The sequence below is a fragment of the Sturnus vulgaris genome, chromosome 3 (genome assembly GCF_052056855.1).
Source record: "Sturnus vulgaris isolate bStuVul1 chromosome 3, bStuVul1.hap1, whole genome shotgun sequence".
In the NCBI taxonomy this organism is placed as follows: Eukaryota; Metazoa; Chordata; class Aves; order Passeriformes; family Sturnidae; genus Sturnus; species Sturnus vulgaris.
This window is the reverse complement of record NC_142245.1, coordinates 61,482,300-61,504,911: the sequence shown is the minus strand read 5'-3', so window position 1 is coordinate 61,504,911 and position 22,612 is coordinate 61,482,300. Positions and strand designations below refer to the sequence as shown.

Here is a 22,612-nt window from a genome sequence, read left to right as displayed (position 1 = left end):
AATACCAACACTAAGAAGAAAAAATATTCCACGTTTTGAAATGTTCTCTTATGTTTGTGTCAAAGAGGCAGTTTTATTAGCCTGGCCCCTGTTTTCATCTGGGATCAAATTCATTTCAGTTTGCTATTTAGTGAGCAGAGAAGTGGTAGCCTGAAGGGCATTCCAGCTCTGTAGTTGGGAGTGAAATTCAGAAGCTTTTCCTATGGATGCTTGGATAGAAGGAATAGCTAAGATGTATAAAAGCATTGCTGTACTTCAGTATAGTTGAATTATACTTAATTTACCCACTTTATTTTTCAATATGTTTTATATTGTCAATATGAAAATAAGAAACTGTTTAGCTAAAAATTAGCCAGACGGTTGTTTTCAAGCAGGAAAAAGATCATCCTGTTCTCTTGGATTAGCTGCTCTATCTAAAGGTTGAAATCAAGGCTCTCCTGAAAGCATTTGAAAGTGCTTGTATTCAGCCAGTCCTTAACTTTGTCTGAAATTGCTGGAACTTTTCATGTTTTCTGAAACGTTTATACTGTTGCACTGTCAGACCTATTAATAGCTTTGTGTGTTTTTCTTTTAAAGCAAATTGATGGAGAAGCATTTCTGCTAATGACTCAATCAGACATAGTCAAAATAATGAGCATTAAACTGGGACCAGCCCTAAAAATCTTTAATTCCATTCTGATGTTCAAAGCTGCAGAGAAAAACTCACACAATGAACTTTGAAGATAATGGAAAATGTGCAGGAACCAGCTTTCTCCACTGGAGCTCATGTTTTATTCAAAGCACAAAGACTCACTAGAAGTGTTGAGTAAGGACTCTTGGAAAGGAAGAAACTCAAGTTCAGCACTGGTGGACTATTTATATTCTCCTGGAGCCAGTACACATCTGAATCCTTCTGGGAAGTGTTCAAGCTTTTGAGAAGGTGCTGTGTAACAACCGAGTCAGCTGGTCTTATTTACCAAACTAATGGCTCTAATTCTCCATGGATGGTTAGGATCCCTAACTCTCCCTGGACATCAAGAAAACCTTCATTAATTATTTATGCTGTATTATATAAGGGAACGTTAATATTTTCTAAGGATTCTTGAATTGTACTTCATGTACCCACTTTACTTTTCAGAAGCTTTTACTTCATTTTATCAAAATAAAAACTGATCAGCCAAAAATTAGGCTACAGGTAGCCAGATGAGACTGTTATGGCTAATGTGTATTTGTGCCATAGTTTAAAAATGAAACACTTAATGTTACATATGTGACACTTTATGCTACAGCATATTACTTTACAGATAATAAAACTGTCTGTTTGCTTGTAACAAAAGAAACCTTGTTGGGGTTGAAATTATAATGCTTTTTTGATAACTGAATGTTTTTACTTTTGCACGATTACAAAAATGTTACGTGAGTTTTGCCACCAGCATCTTTAATGTATTTTATCAAAAGACCAGTATAGAGAAGGCTGCAACTGAAAAATAAAGTTTGACTTCATAGAAGACTTTTTGTTTATGCTGCACAATAGAATCCCAGCCATTTACACGGAGTCTGCTACAGTCCTTCAGAACATGAAGGAAAATGGGAATATTTTGAGGCAAGGAGATTAGCAGAAAAGAAATTACTTTCAATCATGTCTGCACTTCCCAGTCTTCAGCATAGTTACCACAACAATGGAGAAAATCTATGCTCAGGCTAGGACTGCTACCCGGGTTTCATATTCAACAGAGGTTTGTTTTGCCGTGGTGGGAGAAGTATTTTACCCAACACTTTGTAGCTGAAAACTCTGATTTGTAAATGAATAAGGCATAGGGGTAAAGGCAAAGCAGGGGAAAAGGATACTTAAATTGCAGGGGCGCATCCTAGGTGCAAAATACACGCAATTCACTAGGTCATTAGCAGGCTGCAGATGTCATCAGCAGGTACTGAGGTGAGGCGACCTCCTTTCTTGGAGGATTATCCTAACGATTTGTCAAGGAATGTCGTTGCACTTGGTATATATACACGCAGGATGCAAACCAGATGCACTTTATATGGGAGAAAGCCTAGCTACCTGTATACTGAGGATGGCTCCAGAATGTTACTTTGCAAGAAGAGACTGAAGAGTTGGATCGGGTTTTTTTGGCAGCCCTCTGTTTAGTTCTGCAGTGGGCAGTTGCTCAACTGTAGAGCTGAGAACAAACAGAGCATTTCCATTGCACGGAGCTGGGAGAATTTTACATCTTCCCACAGACTTTGCTAGGTTTTTTTTTGGCTGGAGTTCTTAAGTTTTCACCCTCTGTATCCCTTCCAGATCATGTAGGTGACTGGTACCTGCCATAATATGAGGCGAAACAGGGTCAGTATTAAGTAAGTTGCATTGTTCTGTTAATTTCCTTCCATAGCATTGCATAAATAATATTTTTACATTTTGTTCAATATGTGTACGTTCAAATTGCACTCTTATTGTACTACAATACAAATAAAACCTGAACTGGAGCCTCTGTTACCTTTGCGTGTGCCCAGGACTCTCGGCTGAACCCAGCTGCTCCTGATGGGTGTGGTGCGAAGTAATTCCTCACTGTACCTCAGTGTGGCCAGTAGTTGTAAAAGAGCAACTTAACTACCTACTGCTGTGTGCCCTCTCCCTTAACAATTACTCCCAAAGCTCACATCCCCTTGGCCATTACAATCAGAATGCCGTTTATAGCCCTGGACTTTGTCACCAGCAGCAGCCGAAGTTGCACAGGCAGGTCAGTAAAAGGCCAAATTCTTCTGTTTTCTTTCATTCTTTCCTTCCATGTAGTTTATTTTCCTTTACTCTCTGTGTTTGTCTTGTGAGTCAGGTCTACAGCCTGCAGTGATAACCAACAGAGAGATTTGCAGCTCAAGAGAGCTTATTTGGGGATGTTAACACCTCCCTGAATGTTTATATACAACTACTTACAAATTACTGTGGTTTAAGAAATGGATTTGAATTAATACTGTTTAGAAGCTATAGAATAAACCCCACTTGAGCCCAGTTTTTTATTCACACAGCTATCACACACAATAATGAGGACATATATAATCCTTACTTTTGTATCCCATGTGATGAGGTAACTGAGTGTAGCCACCCTTATGATAAAAACTACAGCCAACAAATTCACTTGGAAACTGAAACCACCCATCAGACCTACTGAATCTCTGAAATGGCAGATGGCATTGGTTTTTGTGTTGGTGGTAGCCCAGCCCTCACACTGGTAAAGGTTGTACCCTGCATTCCATGGGAACCACGTGAAAAATCCTAAGCCTATAGCAAAAGACTTTGGCCATTAAATGCAGCCATCTCCTCTCATCCTGAAGGATCTCCCACTCTAATCACTGCCTTGGAGTCACTCTGCACAGCCAAGCTTTAACAAAGCTTCTGTGATCTTCCAGGCTGTGTGTTTGGGTGTTTAAAGAATCATCATGACCACAAGTGCTACTTTGCCTACGCTGTCATTTTTGGAACTGATTGCTCTCTAATATAAGGTAGTGTTTTAATAAAAAGCCAGTTTTTATTTCTAATTAATGCAATGGGTCCCAGCTGCTGTTCCTATCACCATGGCACCAAAGCCGTGCACTGCCAGACAGTATCCCATATGATTTTCAGGCAGGAGTTTAGAGTTTTGGGGAATAGAGAAGGCTGTGGAAGAAGAGAGGAGAGAGCTTCCACTCTGTGTGGGCAGACAGAGAGTCACAATGTGGACAAAGCTGATTTGTTCCAGGGAACAAATTTAGAAAGAAAATGAGGCATTCCCTCTGCAGCACCAAAGCTGTGGTTACCAATGCACATGGCAGCATCCCAGATAAATCATTCTTGCTACTTTGAGGGCTCATTAATGGTAAAACAAAATATTTCATGTAAGAAGAAAACAGTAAAAAGTCATCATCCTGCAAATTAAAAATCAGGCCCACTATTTTAAACCACAAAAATTATTATATAAGGCTCTCAGAAATCATAATATGATGAAGTAATGTTAATAAGTAAATGTTTAATTTGTGCCATTTCAAAACATTAACTGTATTACATCTAAAGCAGTGAAGTGCTCATGTTGGCTCACAATTTTTTTTAATTCTTACAGACAAAATACCTGAATTTTTCAAATACTCCACATAAAAAAATAATACATAACACATGAAGTAATCTAGAAAATTTTATTATCTGTAGAGTGCTCTAAAATCTACATTTAAAAGAATGAAACTTCAGGAGTTTTAATTTTACTTTTTAAAGTAGCCAGTACAATAAAAAAAGGAGGGCATTACTAAAGATAACTTTTAAATATACATACACTTTCACTAGAAAGAATGGCACGATGGGATTTATTTTGACAAAATATCAAATGCTCTTGAGAGGAGTGCTGGTTGCACCATCGGGTACTGGAAGCTTGGGTGCCTCCAGCCCTGTCTTTACCGGGGTGGGCAGGGTTGCTGGGTTCCTCACCTCAAAGACCAGGGACTCCAGGAAGTTCAGTGTCCTGTGGATTCTCTTTGGAAATGGGATATCAAACACATGAAATGCAGCCAGCAGAGCTGCCAGAGCCATGGTGCAGTCATCAAACTGGGCTAACTCTTCCCTTTCTATGTACAGGGCAAACTCGCATGAATTCATGTCGAAGGGATTTTTCACTTCCAACACTGGTGTCACTGCCTTTACCTAAATTTAAAAAAAGGCCATTTCAAATGATGCCACAGCATTGCTACGGTGAACAGGTCAGAGAATGAATTAAGAGCCTGATAACACTGCTTTGAAGTTAGGTAATATTTCTATAAGAGTATTTCTACTCAAAACGCAGTCTCATGTGACTGCTTCCCAGAACCAAGCTGAGCCACCAAAAGGCCAGGTGATGTGCATAGGCAGGTGATAAAAGGAAGAAAGACCAAGGCTGATGGTGCTCTGTCTCCTACCTCCTCGTTCACTGCAGCAAACAGACTGGAATCATCTCCAAAGACCTCTGGCAGGAGTAAACATGCAGCAGTCATTTTCATGTCTGTCAAAGGCAAGGATTTCTACTAAATTACAAAGGAAAACTTTCTGGTACTGGAGTATCATCCTAGAAGAATAGATTGCAGCTATGTAATAGTAAACAGCTCAGTAGTGGAGCTGTTGTTCAGTCCACTTTGAAGAGTAGTTTGTACCACAATCAATATTTAGGCAACTCAGCTGGTAAAGGACATTAGTGTCCAAATAATTAATGAGACTCTGCTCCACAGAATTATGATTCAGTTTTCCTCACAATAAATAAGTGAGTGTGCTTTTGGGTTGCTTTTAGTTGAGTTTGTGAGCTGTGTAGTGTTCCTGCCCCCACCGCCCTTCCCCACACTCCTCTGTCCCCAGTAAACTGGATGTCCAGGGAGTCCTGTTGCCAGGACTCTGCTTTGAAGGTTGTGGTACCAGCTGGTGGTGCAGAACCTCCTGGCAGCTGGTACCTGTTATCCCTCTGGCTCAGCTGTTATTGACTATAACATCTTTTTGCAGGTCAGACTTCTGGTGAAACTTATGTGTTTCACTGAACTTACCTTGCCATGCATTTAATACCTAGGTGCCAGGTCTAGTAGTTTGTGAGAGAAAAACAGAAAAGTAAAGACCTTGGGACTTTACTAAAGTATGAATCAAAATATCTGTGGACACAGTCTATAAGAAAAGGGGAAATTACTTACTATATCCATCGATTTCCTTGGCCAAAGCTATGAAAAGAAAGGCTGTCTGGATTAGACTATTCCTTGAAGAATTTTAATCTATCATGAGTACTTTTGTTTTTAATCTTAGCGAAGGAAACTCCCAGAATTTTAACGTATGCTGCTTGCTTCTTTCAAAGATGACCTGGCAATAAATGGAGTGAAACTGCCATAGGACACACATGTGTTCATATCATGTGGCCTTGGATTGACATCCTGGCATTGCCTGTTTGACAGAGAGTGAGTCTAAGGAGGACTTCTCAGAGAGCTAAGCTTGGGCATAGGCAGTGGCAGCTGGGGAAGAATGGCAATTCTGAGTGACTGCTTGAGAAGTTTTGTCCCTGCAGCACCACACTGCCCAGAAAGAAGCTGAGTGTCAGCAGGTGCTCGCCCTCCCACAGCCAGGGAGCCAAACCTGCCAAGGTTCAGAGACCTCACCAGAGGAACCAGTCTGTGCCCTTCTTCCTGCAGTGTGTCTCTGCAGAGATGAGGTGCCTGAAACTGTTAGTGGGAACTACTTCTTTAATTTTGCTGGGGTAAAGATTATAACCATAGAAACCTACTTTTCAAAGGAAATTGCGTCCTTCTTTATGGGGCTATTTCTAAAGCAGAAAATTAGTTTTCTGTGGGTATTTTTAGAAAATAATAAGCTCTCATGTATCTAGAAATACATACTTCTGCTCATCTAGAAATAGTTATTTTAAGGTAATTACTTTCTTTATCAAACCTGCAGTCTTTTATTCAGTGAAAAAAAAGTTTCAATACTTGACTGACTTAATTTTCCTCCTAATTTAGTAGCTTTTATTCTCAATGCTTCACTATCACTATATATTTTCAAAGAAACCATAACATTTTTGAAATGTGTTTTGCAGTACAACTGAAACTAGTTTAGTTACATAAGTAAGAACCATTAGCTACAACAAAACTCTTATATTCAGAGCACAGAAGATTTGTACTGACATTTCAGAACGTCTTCCTCTGTGTACTGCTTCAGATTTTCTTGCAGCATAATGTTAATTGGATTATTCCTCACCACATAGAAGGACAATATGTTTTCTGAATAAATCTCCAATATCTCGACTGTTTTCTTATAAATGTCCATATGTGTGAGAAGCTGGAACTCCCTAAAAAGCTGAAAGAAAAACAAGTATTTGGTATTGCAAACCTCAAAACCAAAACTGTAAACAATGCATGCACTTTGAAGACAGGATGAAACTAGCTCAGTTAAATAAGATTATGAACTCAAGAGGGTGATTTATTTTTTTTCGAAGCAGGGAAGGAATACATCAAATAACACCAAACAGTGACACTGGTGGTATGTGTGCACCTTTAACTCAGAATTGAACTGATGAACCTTTCAAAATGGGATTAGCTACAAAAATATCAATTAGATTAAAGAGAACATTGCTTATGAATACTTCAGTGGAAATATCCTGTAAAATACATGCTTACAGATATATCACATCTATAACACAGAATTCAATGTCATTATTAAAAATTGCTGTTACCTGATAAGGGCACCTTAAGAAAGGAAATAGTCTAAGAATATCTTTTAAAGGTGTCTTATCGCTGATCATCTTTCTCCGTATTTCTATTGTCACATTCATTCTGTTATCCACTTCTTCCCAGTTCCTCTGAGTTTTCATATATTCTTGATTAAGCCACTTAATATGTAAATCCATTGCACTGCCTTTAAGATGAGCAGGTTTTTCCTGTGAAGAAATGAAGGACAGAATTGTAACAGATCAGCCTTTTAATCTGATTATTTAGCTTTTTTAGTTCGTGTCACTTGATGTGACCTCTGTGATTTGAGCGTAGTCGAGCTCAGCAGAAATGGTAGTGTGGTTTCAGTTCCAGCTCTCTGAACCTATCCTCATATTCTACGTTAGACTAAGGTCTGTTTTCATATAAAACTATACTTGTCATCCAAGTTCCCCAAGCTCAAATTGCAAATTTGAGGCTATTCATGAAATTCCTGTTCCTGTGTCTGCTTTGTCTCATTGTGGTTTATTGGAAATGAGTAGTCAGTTCTAAAGACAACTCAGTGTTTAGCAGTATTAACTCTGTATTACCAAGAGAAATAGTATTTTCCTCTTACCCATACAGGTCCTAAAAGCAGGACAACTAACATTCACATTTATGCAGCTGGAATTTTTACCCCCTAGGAGACCAGTTGAACTACAAAACTCTTATTGAAAACCATTATCTGAGCTGTTTGACTGCTAGTGTTTTCAAAAATTATTTTTGTACTTGAGGGTAGTTAACAACCTCCCTCAAATTATCATTATTGTCCCTGATGTAATTCCAAAGACAAGAATTACTAAGAGGAGGGGTGGCTATCCAAAGCAGTACACTAACAGGAGTAGACTGAGGGAATTTGCTCACTGAAACAAGCTGAGGGACATAGAGATGCACAGTTGGTACAGTTACCATCCTCAGGCTGTGTTGCTCCTGGCTTTTCCTGTGTATTGTCACTGATGCAGCTGTGACTACACATACAGCTGGCCTGTGGGTCAATGCCAGAGGGAGTTGAGACACTTCATAATTTTCCCCAGAACACTTCTGACACAGAGCTGTGAAACACACAACATCCCAAACCACTTTGCAGTGCTTTGCATGTGCAATTAAACTTTCCATTTTAATTAACATCCTTCTTTAAAAACATGAATGTGATATTCCAAGAATGGTTGCACAAAGTACGCAGTGAAAAACCTGTCTCTCTCCTAGTATACATACATAGATCCCAACAGCCATTGGCATCACAGAAGAAAATAAGATCTGTGTGCAGGACAGATACCTAAGGTGACCCCTGCACGACTCCCTGGCCCTTGCTAGGGTTCTGTATTAGCACAGTCTGCACTTTTTCTAACAGAAGATTTCAGTCTTCATTGTGTTACAATAGTCATGTTTGTTTGTGACCAGCTTGTGTAGGCATTCCTGGCCTCTTCCTCAGTGCACAGGAGCAGAGGTGAGGGGACAACTTTGTACCATCCCCTCCCCTACCTGCCTGGGAGGGGTGCTGGGAAAAAGTATAAATGAGTGTATGGTGCTACTTCCCACGAGTTCTTTCAAGACTTCATTATGCTGGTGTCTGTGGAATCCCAAACTTTATATTTAATAGTCTTCATAGTTTATAGCTATATAGCCTTCAGTAGATTTGTTTTCTCCTTCAATTACTTCTCCCAGTCACTTTTCCCACTCTCATAAAATCACACCTTCCACAAAATCCTGCCTTAAATGTGGCAGTTTAACTATATGCTGTCAGAGGAATGCATTTATTTTTCTCCTGCTACTTCTGCCTTCTAATTATCATACTGGATTCAAAACCTATTCACCATATCCATGCCACTGGTTTTATAGATAAATAGATATGTCATGCTCTGTCCTCAGCCTTCTCTTTTCCAGCCAAGACCATCCTAAGCTATTTAATAATTCCACATATGAAATCTTGTCCATACTTTCAATTATCCTTGTTACTGTCTGTATGTTTTCTAATTTCACTGTAGCCTTTATGAAATAGGTGCAGTATAACTTGAAGTACTTGTTGAGATACTGGGACACCACAGCAGCATACAGCAGAATAATGCATTGCCTTTCGTTCCTCTCTTAAATAATTCAGTGTAATCAACATATTTTTTTGACTGCTGCTTAGCATTGTGCCAGATATTCTGTGGCCTAGTATAAAAATAGCATTTGTGAATGGTACTAATAAGCTCAGAGCCCATCACTATAAACGTTATTAGGACTGGGTTTTCTCCTTGTGCCTTATTTTCCATCTATCAGAACTGAATTTTATCTGCTGGGGTTTTTTCCGCTGGAATGGAGTCCTTCTTCTTTGGTCTTTGTCTTTAGTATTCTTAGTAGCATTACAAAATGTAATCTGCCAACTTGTCTACTTTCCCCATGTCATTTAGAAATATATTGAATTGCTTAAACTAAGCATTCATAATCTTTTCCACTGTAAACCACAATAATTTCTGCATAGCCTTGTTTGTTCTATCTTTTAACTGCTTATCCATTCAAGGACCTTCCTGTTTATCCCCTCAGATTATATCCTCTAAGACCCTGTGAAAGGCATGTGCTAAAATCTCTTCTGAATTTAAAGTAAACTATGTAAGATAGATTGCCTGTGTCCTCAGGGTTGTTGAATACTTCAAAGAAGTAATGAATTTGTGAAGAATTATGTCTGTTTACCGAAACTTTGTTGATTCCTTCCTAATATGTTCATCTCTTGGGTTTGCATTACAGCTCTTGCCAACTTGGCCAGTGAAGATAGAAAGTTTCTTGGTCCATATGTTCTCTAGCTATCTCCTGAAACTCGAGAAACTGGCATCAAATTAGCTACCTCCAATTATCTAATATCATGTTTCATGAGAAAAATTGTACATCACAATTTAAAAATTACCTGGTTGATCCTTGACAGCACTGAAAATTTTGCACAAGTTCTTGATCCTGAAAATGTATTACTGCTCATTTTAGTGAATTTATTCTGTCTCCTTTACTGACATGCCAGTCTTGAGACAGATGCCCTGATGCTGCCCACGAAGAATGGTCCCAGTAATGTGATCATTTGAACTCACCTACTGAGAATCCTTGCAAAATCTATCTGATTTTCTGGTATGGCTTTATACTCTGCCAGCCATCCCGTATCCAGGATGTGCACCTTGAGCACTCCTGTCCCTTAGCAGCATCAGGCTTCTTGCTTCTCACCCTTGGTGAGAAAGCCTTTATAACCAGTGCAGAAAAGGCAGAAAGCCACAAAAAGAATTCTGTGTAAATCTCCATCAGACCACTCAGAGTCATCAGAATTTTGTTTTGCTGCTGGTATGTCATCTCTGTGAGCTTCCTGCATCAGCCTTTGATGGTTTCTGGTATGTAATTTATATTGGTTACTACTATGAATATCATTCTAGTATTCACATCTTTCCAATTGGGCCATTCAGCTATTCCTTAACCTGTTAACTTGCTCTAAGGGACAGGCTGTCCCTTGCTTCGCTGTGACCAGTGCACAGAACCAAGGGATGGCCCATTCTCGTCAGTCTCAAGATACCCACTCCTTCTCACACACACAGACTTGGGCAGTTGTTGGGGCTTTTTAAATTACGTTTATGTTTTTTATGCCATGCAAGAGCTAGCTTGAATTCTCTGACTCCAAACAGCTCTTTCACTAGTGGTTTCTCCTGTGGGTCTGCTTCCAGGCCTCCTGCCCATAAAGCAGGAACTTCTTCAGCCAGCTGATGTGGAACATGGTGGCTCATTCCCTGAGGGCCTGTCACCTTCAGTGTCTTACTTGCAAGGACAGGAAAGCAAAACAACTTGACCCAGTGTGCTGTAACTACACACTGACTGACTGGGCTGCTTAGAAATAAACACTGAGAAGAAGCTGTGACCTTTACACCAGCTTCTCTCCAGCCCCCTTGTCAAGGCAAACACTGCTTGATTTGATGGACTTTCCCTGTGGTCAGCTCTGTCCTTGAGAGCTAGTTTAGGTAATGACATGATTAATTAGCTAAAGGAGACCATTTGACATTTTCATCAGTGGCAATGGCAAGCTACCAATAGAAATATGGCAGTAGTATAAGGAAGAAGTGCTGTCATAGCTATTTATTTGGGGGGAAAATTAGGAATGGAAGGCCAAACTTTGTAGTGTAAATCATCTATTACGTGGGAGTAATACAAGCAGAAGTCAGCGTTAGAATTGGTTTCCTTGCAGTGTTCATCCTGCTAAAAGCAATCACTATCTGTAATCTTTCCAACTTCTTTGATTGTGAATAAGTTGTTTTTTAAGGTAAGTGGAAAGGTGAGAGGTGGCTTTGTTTTGGTGGAAATAAGTTATCTCAGTGGGACACCCGTTTGATTGGAGAAGGATTCTAAATGTCATTTAAAATATTTTATAGTTAACTTAAACACTGCAGGAGGAATCTGGGTTTGGGAAGCTGGTTACTGAACTGGTTTATCAGCCTACTACTTGCTTATTTAGGGAGGACTCCAGATCCTCTCCACTTCAACCATCAAAGCGAGAAAGCCAGTTACAGCACAGCAATATTCCAGTAAAATTAGACCATAAGGTTAAAGCTCAGTTATTTTGATACTGTGCAAAACCAGTCCTGTATAGACCAAATCTGAGATCTCTTGTCTCAATGTCTGAAGAAGCCACAGCTAACAGTTCACCATGTATGCTGGACAGAACTAAAAAAAAACCTCACTAAATGAGGAATCCTTACTTCTTTGTTGTTTAAAAAATAAATTTTATTGTTTAAAAAGAAAGGATTTTCTCTCTTTTCAAACGATAAAATATTGATTAAAATTATATATTTCTGGAACAAAAAAAGAATTTATCTCAGTGTCTTTAAATAAGAAACTGCCTTATCATCACAAGCTCATGAGAAGTGCAGCAGAACAGAGAAAAAAGCAAAAGGATGTGGAAAGGAAGTGAATGAGGTAAGCAGAGGATACAGACAGTACCTGTCTGTCCGAGTAACCTAGCCCTAGCCTGCAGGATGGGCCTGCCAAGGCTCCTACTCATTCTGTTGGAGTCGCACTCAAAGGGTGACAGAAGTAGGGAGCCCATCCCTTAGTGCCCATGCCCACAAAAACTCTTGACTTCGTGGCATCTCAGGTATCTGTGACTGAAGACACCAAGTGTGGGAGCCACACAGGCTGTCAGGCTCTTTGCCTACACTCCAGGTGCCTTTTGACTCTGACTCCTCACCAGATATTCACAGTTCCATTTGGAATCAATACAAGTAGATTATGTTAAAATAACCACAATAAACCAAGAAAACATGCAAATAAAAACCTAATAGACTCTGATTTCCTGATTCCTCCCATCTCCTGAAGCAAGAGGATAGTAATTTGATTGGAGGCTGATTTCCAAATAAAGGCCCTATTCCTAAGTGTCCTTTTGATGGATCTTGATTCTTCCCAAGACACAAGATTTCATTAGCACCTTCGTGTAAAAAAGCCACAGCTAGAAGGGCACTTATATGAAACAGTGTCACAGCCAAGGCAGAGAAACTGCTACATCAGTTTGCTGGGAGGGAGGGAGCAATTCTTATGCATGATGTGATCTCCAAGGTCTAAGCTTTCAGTTTCTATTGAAAGCCAACATCATAAATTGTAAAGGACATGAATGTCAACACCAAAGTAACATGACTGCTTAATCAAAGAGTGATGAAAGCACCTCTGGGGTGGACAGCAGACACCTCTTGCTCTTTACATGGGTTTACACCAATTCCTGAATGGTAAATGCAGCCTAACTGTTGCTAAGGACAAAGACAGAGAGCTTTCTTTTGAAGAATGCCAACAGGACCTACTGGCTCCTCAGTTTGAGGGAAGGAATTCAAATAGGAGCAATGAAGTAGAAGAGGTATATATGAGAACACTACTGCATGCTGTCAGTCTGCTCACTGCCAATCAGTGATCCAGGTTCCTCACCTGGGATGCTCTGGGAATATTTCTTTGAGGCAACTCCTTCAGTTGGAGACAATCTGCTTGCTGGACAGCAGTGTAAAAAAATATGTGATGGTAATGAGAAACATCTCCTGGAACAGTGGTGCTGTGCAGATAGGTTCAATGGTATCAGCACTGAATGGGAAATCCTTTAACACCATAAATTTAGACTGGGATGCTGATGGGTAGTAGTGTTGGTACAGCCTCTGTCTTTCATTATTATTGCACTTGTCAACTCGCAGCAGCTGCTGATAATATTTCCTTTGAAAAACACATTTCAACTTTTCCTTGATAGATGTCAATGCATCATCATTATTGCTAAGAGCATTGATGCTATTAAGACTTCTTGATTGCTGGGCCTACCTGCATTAGTTAGCATCAACACTCAAGGTACTTACACAAGAAAGCCTGACAGTAGTTAGGACTCTTGTATGGAATAATCTTTTCCATTAATTGGCTTTTATAACTTCTTCAGGGTGAGAAACAGCTTTCACAGTTACTTAAGCGAGACTAATCTCTGTGTTTTGGTTTTTGAATACTGAAAAGTGGGTCTTGCTATTTTGGAACACGTTCAGACACAAGGCATCATAAAAGCACAGTGTATAGAACAGTTTTTGCCACCACTGTTGTAAGGGACAGCCCTCTTTTTCTGTGGTGACAATCAGCATCATTGGAATGTCACTTACTATAATGAACATTGGACCGTTTTATATCAGGAGGAGTGATCAAAACAGGCAATGACAATTAGAAATTGAAGGTCTTCTTTAAAAAAACCCCAAACACTGGAGACTGATCTAGAACAAGTATGAACCTCAAAAGGCAGGCTGAAAATTTGGCACTGCTCAAGGCCCATCATGTCCTGGATGGTGGGAGAGAATTGAGAAATCAAAACCATGCCCCACCTCTCACATCCAAACACTGAACACAAAGACAGGTGAAACACCGTGGACAGGCTGTTTTCAAGCAAAATGAGCATGTAATCACTAGCAGGATCCACACTGACCTGTGCTCCAATGAGATGTTTAATTAAGGCAGGTTTTGCTTTAATTACACTATAATTGCGCTTTTGAACCAGGCAGGCAACTTCAGAGGTAGATTTACATGCCAGTGCTAACCAAAAACTTTCAAAGTCACCTAAGTTAGTCTATTTCTGACCACAACAAATACTTTCTGATTTTGTAAGCTGCATAAGCAAAATGAGAGAAATCTGTTTTCTTCTACCAAGTGACAACCTGGGCTTGACAATTTAACTCACAGAACAATGAAGACACTGGCTGACACAAATAAGAAGGTGAAGTGCAAGATGTATGCCGGGGATTTGTGTTTAAAGCTTTTGCTTTGACTTAAAAGAATTTTAAAATATTAACTAATCAACACTACACACTCAAAGTTTGATATATGCACATCAAAGTTTCAGTGGAAAAATCACATTACAACAGTTTGCTACAGCCATTGAATGATCATTTATAGATGCATGCTCACATCCCAGCTGTGCAAACATTCAAACGCTTCATTTGGAGACCATTAGTCTTGGAGAAAAAAGAGTTATCACCCCTGTTTCATTTGTGCATGGCATTCTCAGAATAGATGGTACCTAATGCTGCACCTGCCAATAGTGCCATAAGAGCCAAGAGAATTTCTGCATCTCGTACACAAGCTGTTCATCCTCTGAGAATTTTGTAGACATTTAGCTCTCCTTTTCCCTTGCTGTTGCCTTATGTTTCTCATTTCTCCCTTCTTCGCCAGACATCATTTTCCAAATCCTATTCTTTTTAGAGTCCTTGAAATCTTGTTTCAAATTTTTGACTCCTGCAGTGGCATAAGATCATTAAAAAACATTATGTTAGTTATCACCTCAAAGAAAGGTGTATCTCTACCTTGCCTGATTTACCTGAGATAAAAGAGACTCCATCTCACAGCACAAACTTCCCTCAGTCCTGATTCCTCCTTTCATCAGAAAAGACAATTTCCAGATAAAACCAACAGGGTAAGTTTCACCGTTCTTGTACTGCATGATACCACCAAAGCAAGCACAGATGGTGTTCCTCCTGAGCCAGAGGTCTTCTCTGCTTTTCATTTAGTCCTCTTGGCACAGAATTTGCACATTCACTAATTTCAAAATTCCTCCTTATCTTCCCTGTACAGAAGTATCAATAGATAACTTTGTGAGTTAAAGTTTCTCCTCCCACTTGTCCCAGTCAAAGTACTCATCAAGGCATTTCTTGTCTCTATCCCATTAACACAGAAGAAGATGGTATGCTCGTGCCCCCTTTATAAATTGTTTTCATTTCGTTATTCCCAACTCTGCTGGGTGTGGCACATGCCCCCATTTATCTGCAAACATCTACCACTATCTTAGCTGACATCTTGTCAGAGCCTATTTTTCCTTTTCACACCTAACTCCAAATTTGTTTGTGTGACAGCTTCAGAGAAACCCTGATGACCTCACAAACAGGCTGTCATAGGATGTAAGAAATCAGAGGGTTTAGAAGAGGGACTGTACTCTCTCTCCATTTTTACTTTAGATTAAGAACTACTGGCAGTCTTCTAGCCCTTTATATTCCCTTGCAGTTTAGTTGCTTAAGATGCCTTTGGGTATCCCTTTCCTGAGATATTTTCTTATTTAATGTCTGTGATGGATTGAAGGAGCTTAATCCAGCTGCATAAATACCGCTATTTAGTGGCATTTGAGATATCATAAGGGCAACCAAGAAACCTCTGGGAGTCGCAGAATGTGAAACAAGACCTATGGGAAACACATGCCTTTCTGAATTGGCAGGCGGAGCCATACAGGATACCTGTGGGCTTTTTCATTTTCATTCAGCTAACTGAATTGATTGTCAAGTCACACATTCCATGAACAGCACCGCTTCAGACTGGCAAGATTTCCAAGCTTTAAGTTCTGAAAGGGACAATTTGCTCTTTGGTCACTACCCCTGGGAAGACTAAGATAGTGTTTGAACCATAAGGTATGCGAGTCAATCATCAGCTCGAACCCCATTTCCTTCTCCAACACCTTTTGCCTTCTGACAGTCTTTTGGCCAAGGACAAGAAAGGTCCTATCTTTCTGTTTCTTCTGGCTCCCCCAAGTCTAGGGCCCTTCCTTACAGCTGGCAGGAGGTGGTTTCTCTCACAGCCTGAAGGACCATATATCAAACAAGTCCTTAGGACAGAGGAAGGGGGCTTGATGCTAAAAAAGGAATAAGCAGTCAGTACAAGCCCCTGAACGGCTGGTTTAGCAGTAATCTCATCCTTGCTGCAGAGGGGAGACTGGCTTGCTTTTCTTATGTATTTTCACGGTGTGATCACCCTTCTCATGGAAAGTACCTTCCATTTGCAGAAGATGAAGGTCATTATCATTACAAAGCACTCTCCTTACCGCAGCTCCGAGATATTTGCCTGACTGTGGAAAATGACTGAGGAGGATTCTCACAACATAGCCATAAAATTTGTTTATAGACACTTTCCTGATAAAATTCTGAATATCCCTCAGATAAAGAGGCTCAAATTAAATAATAATCTCCTTTAGTGACAGACACCTCTAGCATTGGTTTATGTGCTTACATACCATCATCCTACTGCCCTGCACTTGCTCAAAACCTTTCATGTGATGCCAGTCACTAGAAAAAGACTAGCTACTCTTCAATCTTGTTTGAATATAATGCTCTGTAACGAGAAACACATCAGCAGATGTTTTAAAGAAACTGGGGGAGAAAGACAAATTCTGCACCTGGAAGCAATGCCCTGCATGGGAGGCCGAGTATGCTCGAGCTGCTTTTGAAGGAAGAATGACTGCTTGGAAGGTAATGGGGCTTGGGCAGACATCATCTGGCTTAAAACATCACAGGAAGCTTGTCCTGGCAAGCAGCTGGATTTTCACATATAAAAAGTCAAAAGATTGGTTAAGGGTTTTATTAGTACTAATAACTTTATTACTCTTCTCATATAAAAATAAATGCCAGGTATAACAGTGAGACATTTGCTATCAGTAAATAATCTTTTTATCAGTTTCGTGCCATTAACAATCCATGACTACACTGACACAAAGCACACACGACAGTGAGAGCTTATGACTGCTCAGAAACTAAAGCTCGATGTAGAAGTCAGCTGTGTGATTGGTAAGTAGGTCATCTGTTGGGAACAGATGTGCTCTCTCATCTGCATAGCTCTGCCAGTCAGCTTTGACCTGTAATGCTCTCAATGTCCTACTCTGCCTATCTAAAGGAGAGTGTAGCGACCCAAAGGGACTAGGAATCCTTCTCCAAAAGTCTTCTTAACCTGGAATTCATTTCCCTCCATTTTACCTCAATTAATTTTGAAGTGTTGGCTTCTAGTTCACACAAGGCTGATTCATTCTTCCAGTCTTGGAAAAGGGATGAAGACAAGGGCATCTGGCTAATGATAATTTGCATATAATTTGGGTTTGCCTGTGGTATTGGCTTCTAGATCAAATATTTATTTTTTCAGACTAAGACACTTTAACGGTTTATATTTTTCATAGAGTAATTAGTGCCAAGGATTGGCAGGAAAGTGCCTTTATGTGTGTTTCTAAATATACAGAATGAAAACCCCCACTGCTTTTGTTAAAAATAATATTAAACATTTGTTCAGCTTTGCACATATGTAGTGACATAATTTAGGATCTCGGAGTCAGATATCACTGCTTTCAATGTAGAAACACATTTAAAACTAAGGAAGTTATGATTCCCTCAAAATTATGGAGTACATTCTTAGTCCTTAATAGGGCCCACAAGTGTTGATTCTTGCATTTTCATTTGAATTATATATATATATATATATATATATGTTCAGGATACAGGGAAAATGAGAGAAAGAAAGAAAGAAAGAAAAGTTGTTTAGGGATACTCAGCGTCCTCTTATTACCTTTAAATTTAACCCTTAATTTGCTTACAACACTCAGGCTAGCAGAAAAGGCCTAGGCCTTAGAAGAGATGCAATGTTTGTCCTTAATTTCTAAAGCAAACAAGGGTAAGCAGTGATAGCCTCGGGCAATGCAGTTAAAGAGAATGGCAATTCCTGGTCTGCAGAAACACAGCACGGTGCGGTTACACCTCTACAGATAAATGAAATTTAGCATGCAGTCCCTACAGGATCACTCCAAAGCCCTTCTCAACGAGCTCATAAGACAGAAGAGATCCACGTGTGCCCCTTCCAAGCTTTAGCAGATAAAGGATGGCTAACTCTTACTGTGCACACAAAACCAGCAGCTTATAATTTCTTCTTTACTGAGTGCGAGACTATTTATTGTTTTTCACCAAAGTCACAGGTTTCTTACTTCACACACGCTGCAAACCCTTCAACTAAAGCAGGCAAGAAGGGAAGTGTTTATTCCTGAGCATATTAACCCACAAGGAATAAACAGAAATTACAGAAATTTCTAAAAACCAACCCAAACGTGTATTTGCATTTTGTATAGGAAACTAAAGCTACCTTCAATCACAAGGGCAATATATGCAGAAATGCATCCAATCAATCACTCTTGTTCCCCTAAACACAGGAACTGGTAAGCAGCAGGATGGACGTGGATAAACTAAAGATAAGTATCTACTTTTATATCTTCTTTATCACAATTGTTTAAATTATACCATGTTTTAATTGCAGCACGAAGAAGTCTGTGCAGCATTGGCAAAGCATAGCTGGAACCTTAATATATTTATGAAAGTGTATAAATTAATTAATATGCTTCAGATACTTACTGGACAGTGATAACTCTCTGAATTCTCCAACTAAAGGAATACACAGCAACTGCATACATAGATTTGTAAACATTCATAGGAATTTTAATCACACATCAACACGAACAGATTTTATATAACAAAGTGCATGTGACAGTAGGATTTTTGATACCAGCTCAAATATCTGTTTGCATTCTTATTTGTACAGATCCTTCAGCTAGTAGACATAATTCTCTATTGTTTTTCACTCTAATTGGAGGTATATAATCAAAAGCTCAATAGAAATGCTGCATTTAAAAAAACAGAGAGTATTTTCAGTCCAGTTTACAACTCTAAATGTCAACAAATGTGCAAGGCCTCCAGTATCAGGTTGAGTTCTGTTGTTGATACCTAGTTTTCCAGAAATGGAAAAAAGTCAAGGGTCTGGCAATATGACAAGCTCTATACAAATGAGTTTAAATGGGATGAGATCAGTTCTCCCCTTTACTGGCTGGTGGCCTTATTGTCAACGGAGGAGCTGAAAGACTGAACTCGGTTAAGCACCAAAAATCTTACCTCTACCTGCACCTGGACATCATCAAGTTTATTTTCACCAAATGAAGATTTTCTGCTCTGTCCTCTCCTGTGGCCAAATTTGCATTTGTTCCTCAGGACTTGCTCATCATCTTCAATGGGTCTCCGTATGTATTTGAAACGATCTTTAAGGGCCCGTTTCCACAGCAACTACATAGGGGTAAAAAGCAGCTGTCATTACAAGTATCTGTCAAGAATTTGCCCCAGCCTAAAGCAGGTCACTTTGTTTTACCTAACTCTACAAAAAAGTGTTTGCCATTAAGCAGAAAAAGGCTCTTAGGGCAGTACCACCGTTGGTTTCAGGGTGGAAGGAAACAAAAGCACCTGTGGTAAATGGCTCCATGTCAACCAACAGCTGGGAGGATGGCACTGCTGTGCCTTGCTGAGGATAACAGCAATTGAATCTAAGAGTTAGATCTATCCTAGGCTACCAGTGAAACTGCAGCGTTGTCCCTTCCTCAGCTCCTCCTTTATGCATTCATGGCATTGGTTGTGAAACTACAGAGTGAAGCAGATTAACTTGCAGATGCCACAGAAACTGTACTGTGGGGTTTTGGTGATTTGTTTTTGAGGGTTTTTTTTTGGTTTAGTGTATTGTTTTTCCTTTGCCTTTGGCAGAATCTGACTGGTTGCAGAGTTGTATGATTATTATGTCTAACAGAAGGGAGTGGGAAAGACACAGCGTGTCACTACCTTTTGCTGAGAGCCTACAGCTATACTGGATCAAATATTTTTAAACTGAACTCAAAACTGCTGAATTAAGAGAATCATTTAAGTAGATCCGAGCACTTGTAAGATACTTCAAGGTATGTAAAGTGCAACTTAAAGGCATTTTTGCACTGCAAGCAGATGCAGATCCTGTTTAATGCAGCAATTCATCACTCCTTGACAGTCAAAAACAGAGCTCACGTGGCCCCAGTGCTTCTGTCACCCTCGTGTATTTCTTTATTCAGTTATTGAAAAGTCACTGCTGAAAGTTGTATGGATGGCAACTTCCCCCTGTATCCTTAAGGACCAATGGCCATTTGCATATGGCCCAGAGCTGGATGTCCCTTGGCAAGAACTAGCCATGCCATACCATTGACACCCCAGGAAGCAATTTCTGAGCCAAGGCTGCTCAACACATCTGCAGGTACAACCTGCAACAGTTTTGTCATTCCTCAAAATCACTTGTGTATTCCAGTTACTGAGGAGTATTCAAGAGTCAGAGGGGGGGGAAAAAATCAGTCAGAAAATGACTGTAAATGAAAGGATGTGGAGAGATTCAAATATCTGTTACTTCCTTTTCTAAAACTGACTCTAATACAAAATAGAAGAGTGATTACCCTAAATTTCTTACCAACCAAAATAGTGCCATTTATTAGTGAAGGTCACATGATTCGAAAGGTTAATTTTGGTGTAAACCAGAATTCAATAGAAGTAGACTAAGTAGTACAGTATCCCTCTTTGCAGTGAGTCTGACATGCCTGCCTTTCTCACTCACAGGATACAGATGAGAGGGTTTCTTAAGAGATGGTGGTGAAGGCAGCGTGACCTTGCATTTCTCCTGCTGAGCTTATTGTTCCCACCTTCTAGCTGACCTACAGGCCCTAAATCCTAAAAGCAAGACCTCCATTAAAGGTGAAAAATTACAGCAGAAGAGCTGTGAGACTACAATCCCTGTGGTCTCTACTTTAGCTCTTCTTGAGTAGCCCTTGACCGACCAGGGCAGGAGTGCCTGTCCTAGGGAGACACTCTGCCACCCACCAATGTGTGCCTAAAGTATCTTTTCACTGCCAGTCACAGCTCAACATCCAAGAACTGGAAAGGAAACAAGCCCATCTGCATTTCTAGTATGCAACCTTCAGGCTTAGGGTTCTGCTAGAACAGAAGTCTCATCACAAACTCAGCCTAAAGAAAAGGACAAAAATAGAGTACAACTGCTCACCCAGCCTTCTCACAAGGCATAGTCACAGCCTCAAGATGAGTATTACACCTCAGCACCATTTTCAGAAGCAGAAAGGTGACTACATGCCTTGAAAATCCCACTCGTTGTTCACCTGAACCATTGAGGTCCCAACATACATTTATAGTTCTGGCCTTACACATTTTGATGCAAAACCCCATCATTATATGCCTAGCAAAATTTATGCCCAGCTTGCTATTTTAAGGCTGCTAAGAAAAGCAAACAAAAACCTTAGTTTAATCCTTCTCTGAAGTGTTTAACAGATGTTATAATATTTTAAAACACGATCATCCCAGAATATATTAGCAGATGACAATTTAAGCATCCCTGTAGTTGAGCTTCACACAGTTTCTTTCTTTTGAAAGTCTTTATTTGGCTAGAAAATATTTTTGCTTATTCTTTCACATGAAAGAATATGCTGACACCTATACAAGGCTTTAAATACCCCACAAAGTTCAAAACTTTCAGCTGTTTCATCCTCCGGGTGCCTCAATAAATTAAGAAATTGAATTAAATCTATTTCTGTAATAGGATTGCCATAAACTTAGGCAAGTCCCTTCTCACATACCTATTTTCAGAATGTGACTGCAAGCAGATACATTTATGTGGTTTCCCTTGTGGGCAATGCATCCTTTTAAAAGGATGTTTTTGTTACTATTTTTGAACCAACAACTTTATTTTCTTATAATTTTCCTGCTCTCCCCAGCTTCCCCCAAACACCACCTCAGGAAGGTTTACTTTCCTGGTAAAGGACTAGAAGGATTAGCCCGTGTCTATCTGACATAGGAGGGAAAGGATTACACGCAGATTAAAAGCAGTATTTTACTAGCAAATAATCACTTTGTGTGCAGCAGTTACATAAATCGGGCATGTCAACAGCAGCATCCTGGGTTTCACAGGCAGCACTTGACAGCCACGAGCTCAAGGCAGCTGCTTATGCAAAGCCACTGGCAAGTGGCCTGGAGGAGAGAGCCCTCTCTCCCTTCCTCGTGTCATGTTTCCTTGGAACCATACGATTTTCAGAAGGTTGGGTGAAATGAAATGGAATAAGGGAAATGATTCTTTCCAAATTGCTTGGTTTCGGCTTTGTAAAATGGACAAACACAGATAGAGAGAATATCTTGCAAATCATCAAGAAACAATGTCATACCAATTTGTTTTTGACTGCTGTGTTTATGACCTTTGCTTTTTCTGTACAAGCTATTTGTCTGTAACTTAGAAAAACTGTACTGGCTGCAATATACACCACAAATCTAATAAACTATTCCACGATTAAATGAAG

General features: G+C 39.8%; 2 protein-coding genes across 7 annotated transcripts in view; one reads left to right on the top strand and one right to left on the bottom strand.

The window, feature by feature from the left end:
- The window catches only part of L3MBTL3 (L3MBTL histone methyl-lysine binding protein 3), a 78,221-nt gene extending 75,748 nt beyond the window's left edge, over positions 1–2,473 (top strand). For all 6 annotated transcript variants that reach the window (XM_014874231.2, XM_088161825.1, XM_088161824.1 and 3 more), the window contains exon 22: positions 577–2,473. In XM_014874231.2, coding sequence (XP_014729717.2) covers positions 577–720 — 144 coding nt within the window. In that variant the 3' untranslated portion in view covers positions 721–2,473. The remainder of the gene's footprint in view (positions 1–576) is intronic.
- A 1,656-nt stretch (positions 2,474–4,129) lies between these two features.
- The window catches only part of SAMD3 (sterile alpha motif domain containing 3), a 34,753-nt gene continuing 16,270 nt past the window's right edge, over positions 4,130–22,612 (bottom strand). The window contains exons 7-11 of the mRNA XM_014874160.2: positions 19,368–19,535; positions 7,173–7,376; positions 6,625–6,796; positions 4,894–4,976; positions 4,130–4,642 (exon numbers count right to left, since the gene is read on the bottom strand). Coding sequence (XP_014729646.2) covers positions 4,325–4,642; positions 4,894–4,976; positions 6,625–6,796; positions 7,173–7,376; positions 19,368–19,535 — 945 coding nt within the window. The 3' untranslated portion in view covers positions 4,130–4,324. The remainder of the gene's footprint in view (positions 4,643–4,893; positions 4,977–6,624; positions 6,797–7,172; positions 7,377–19,367; positions 19,536–22,612) is intronic.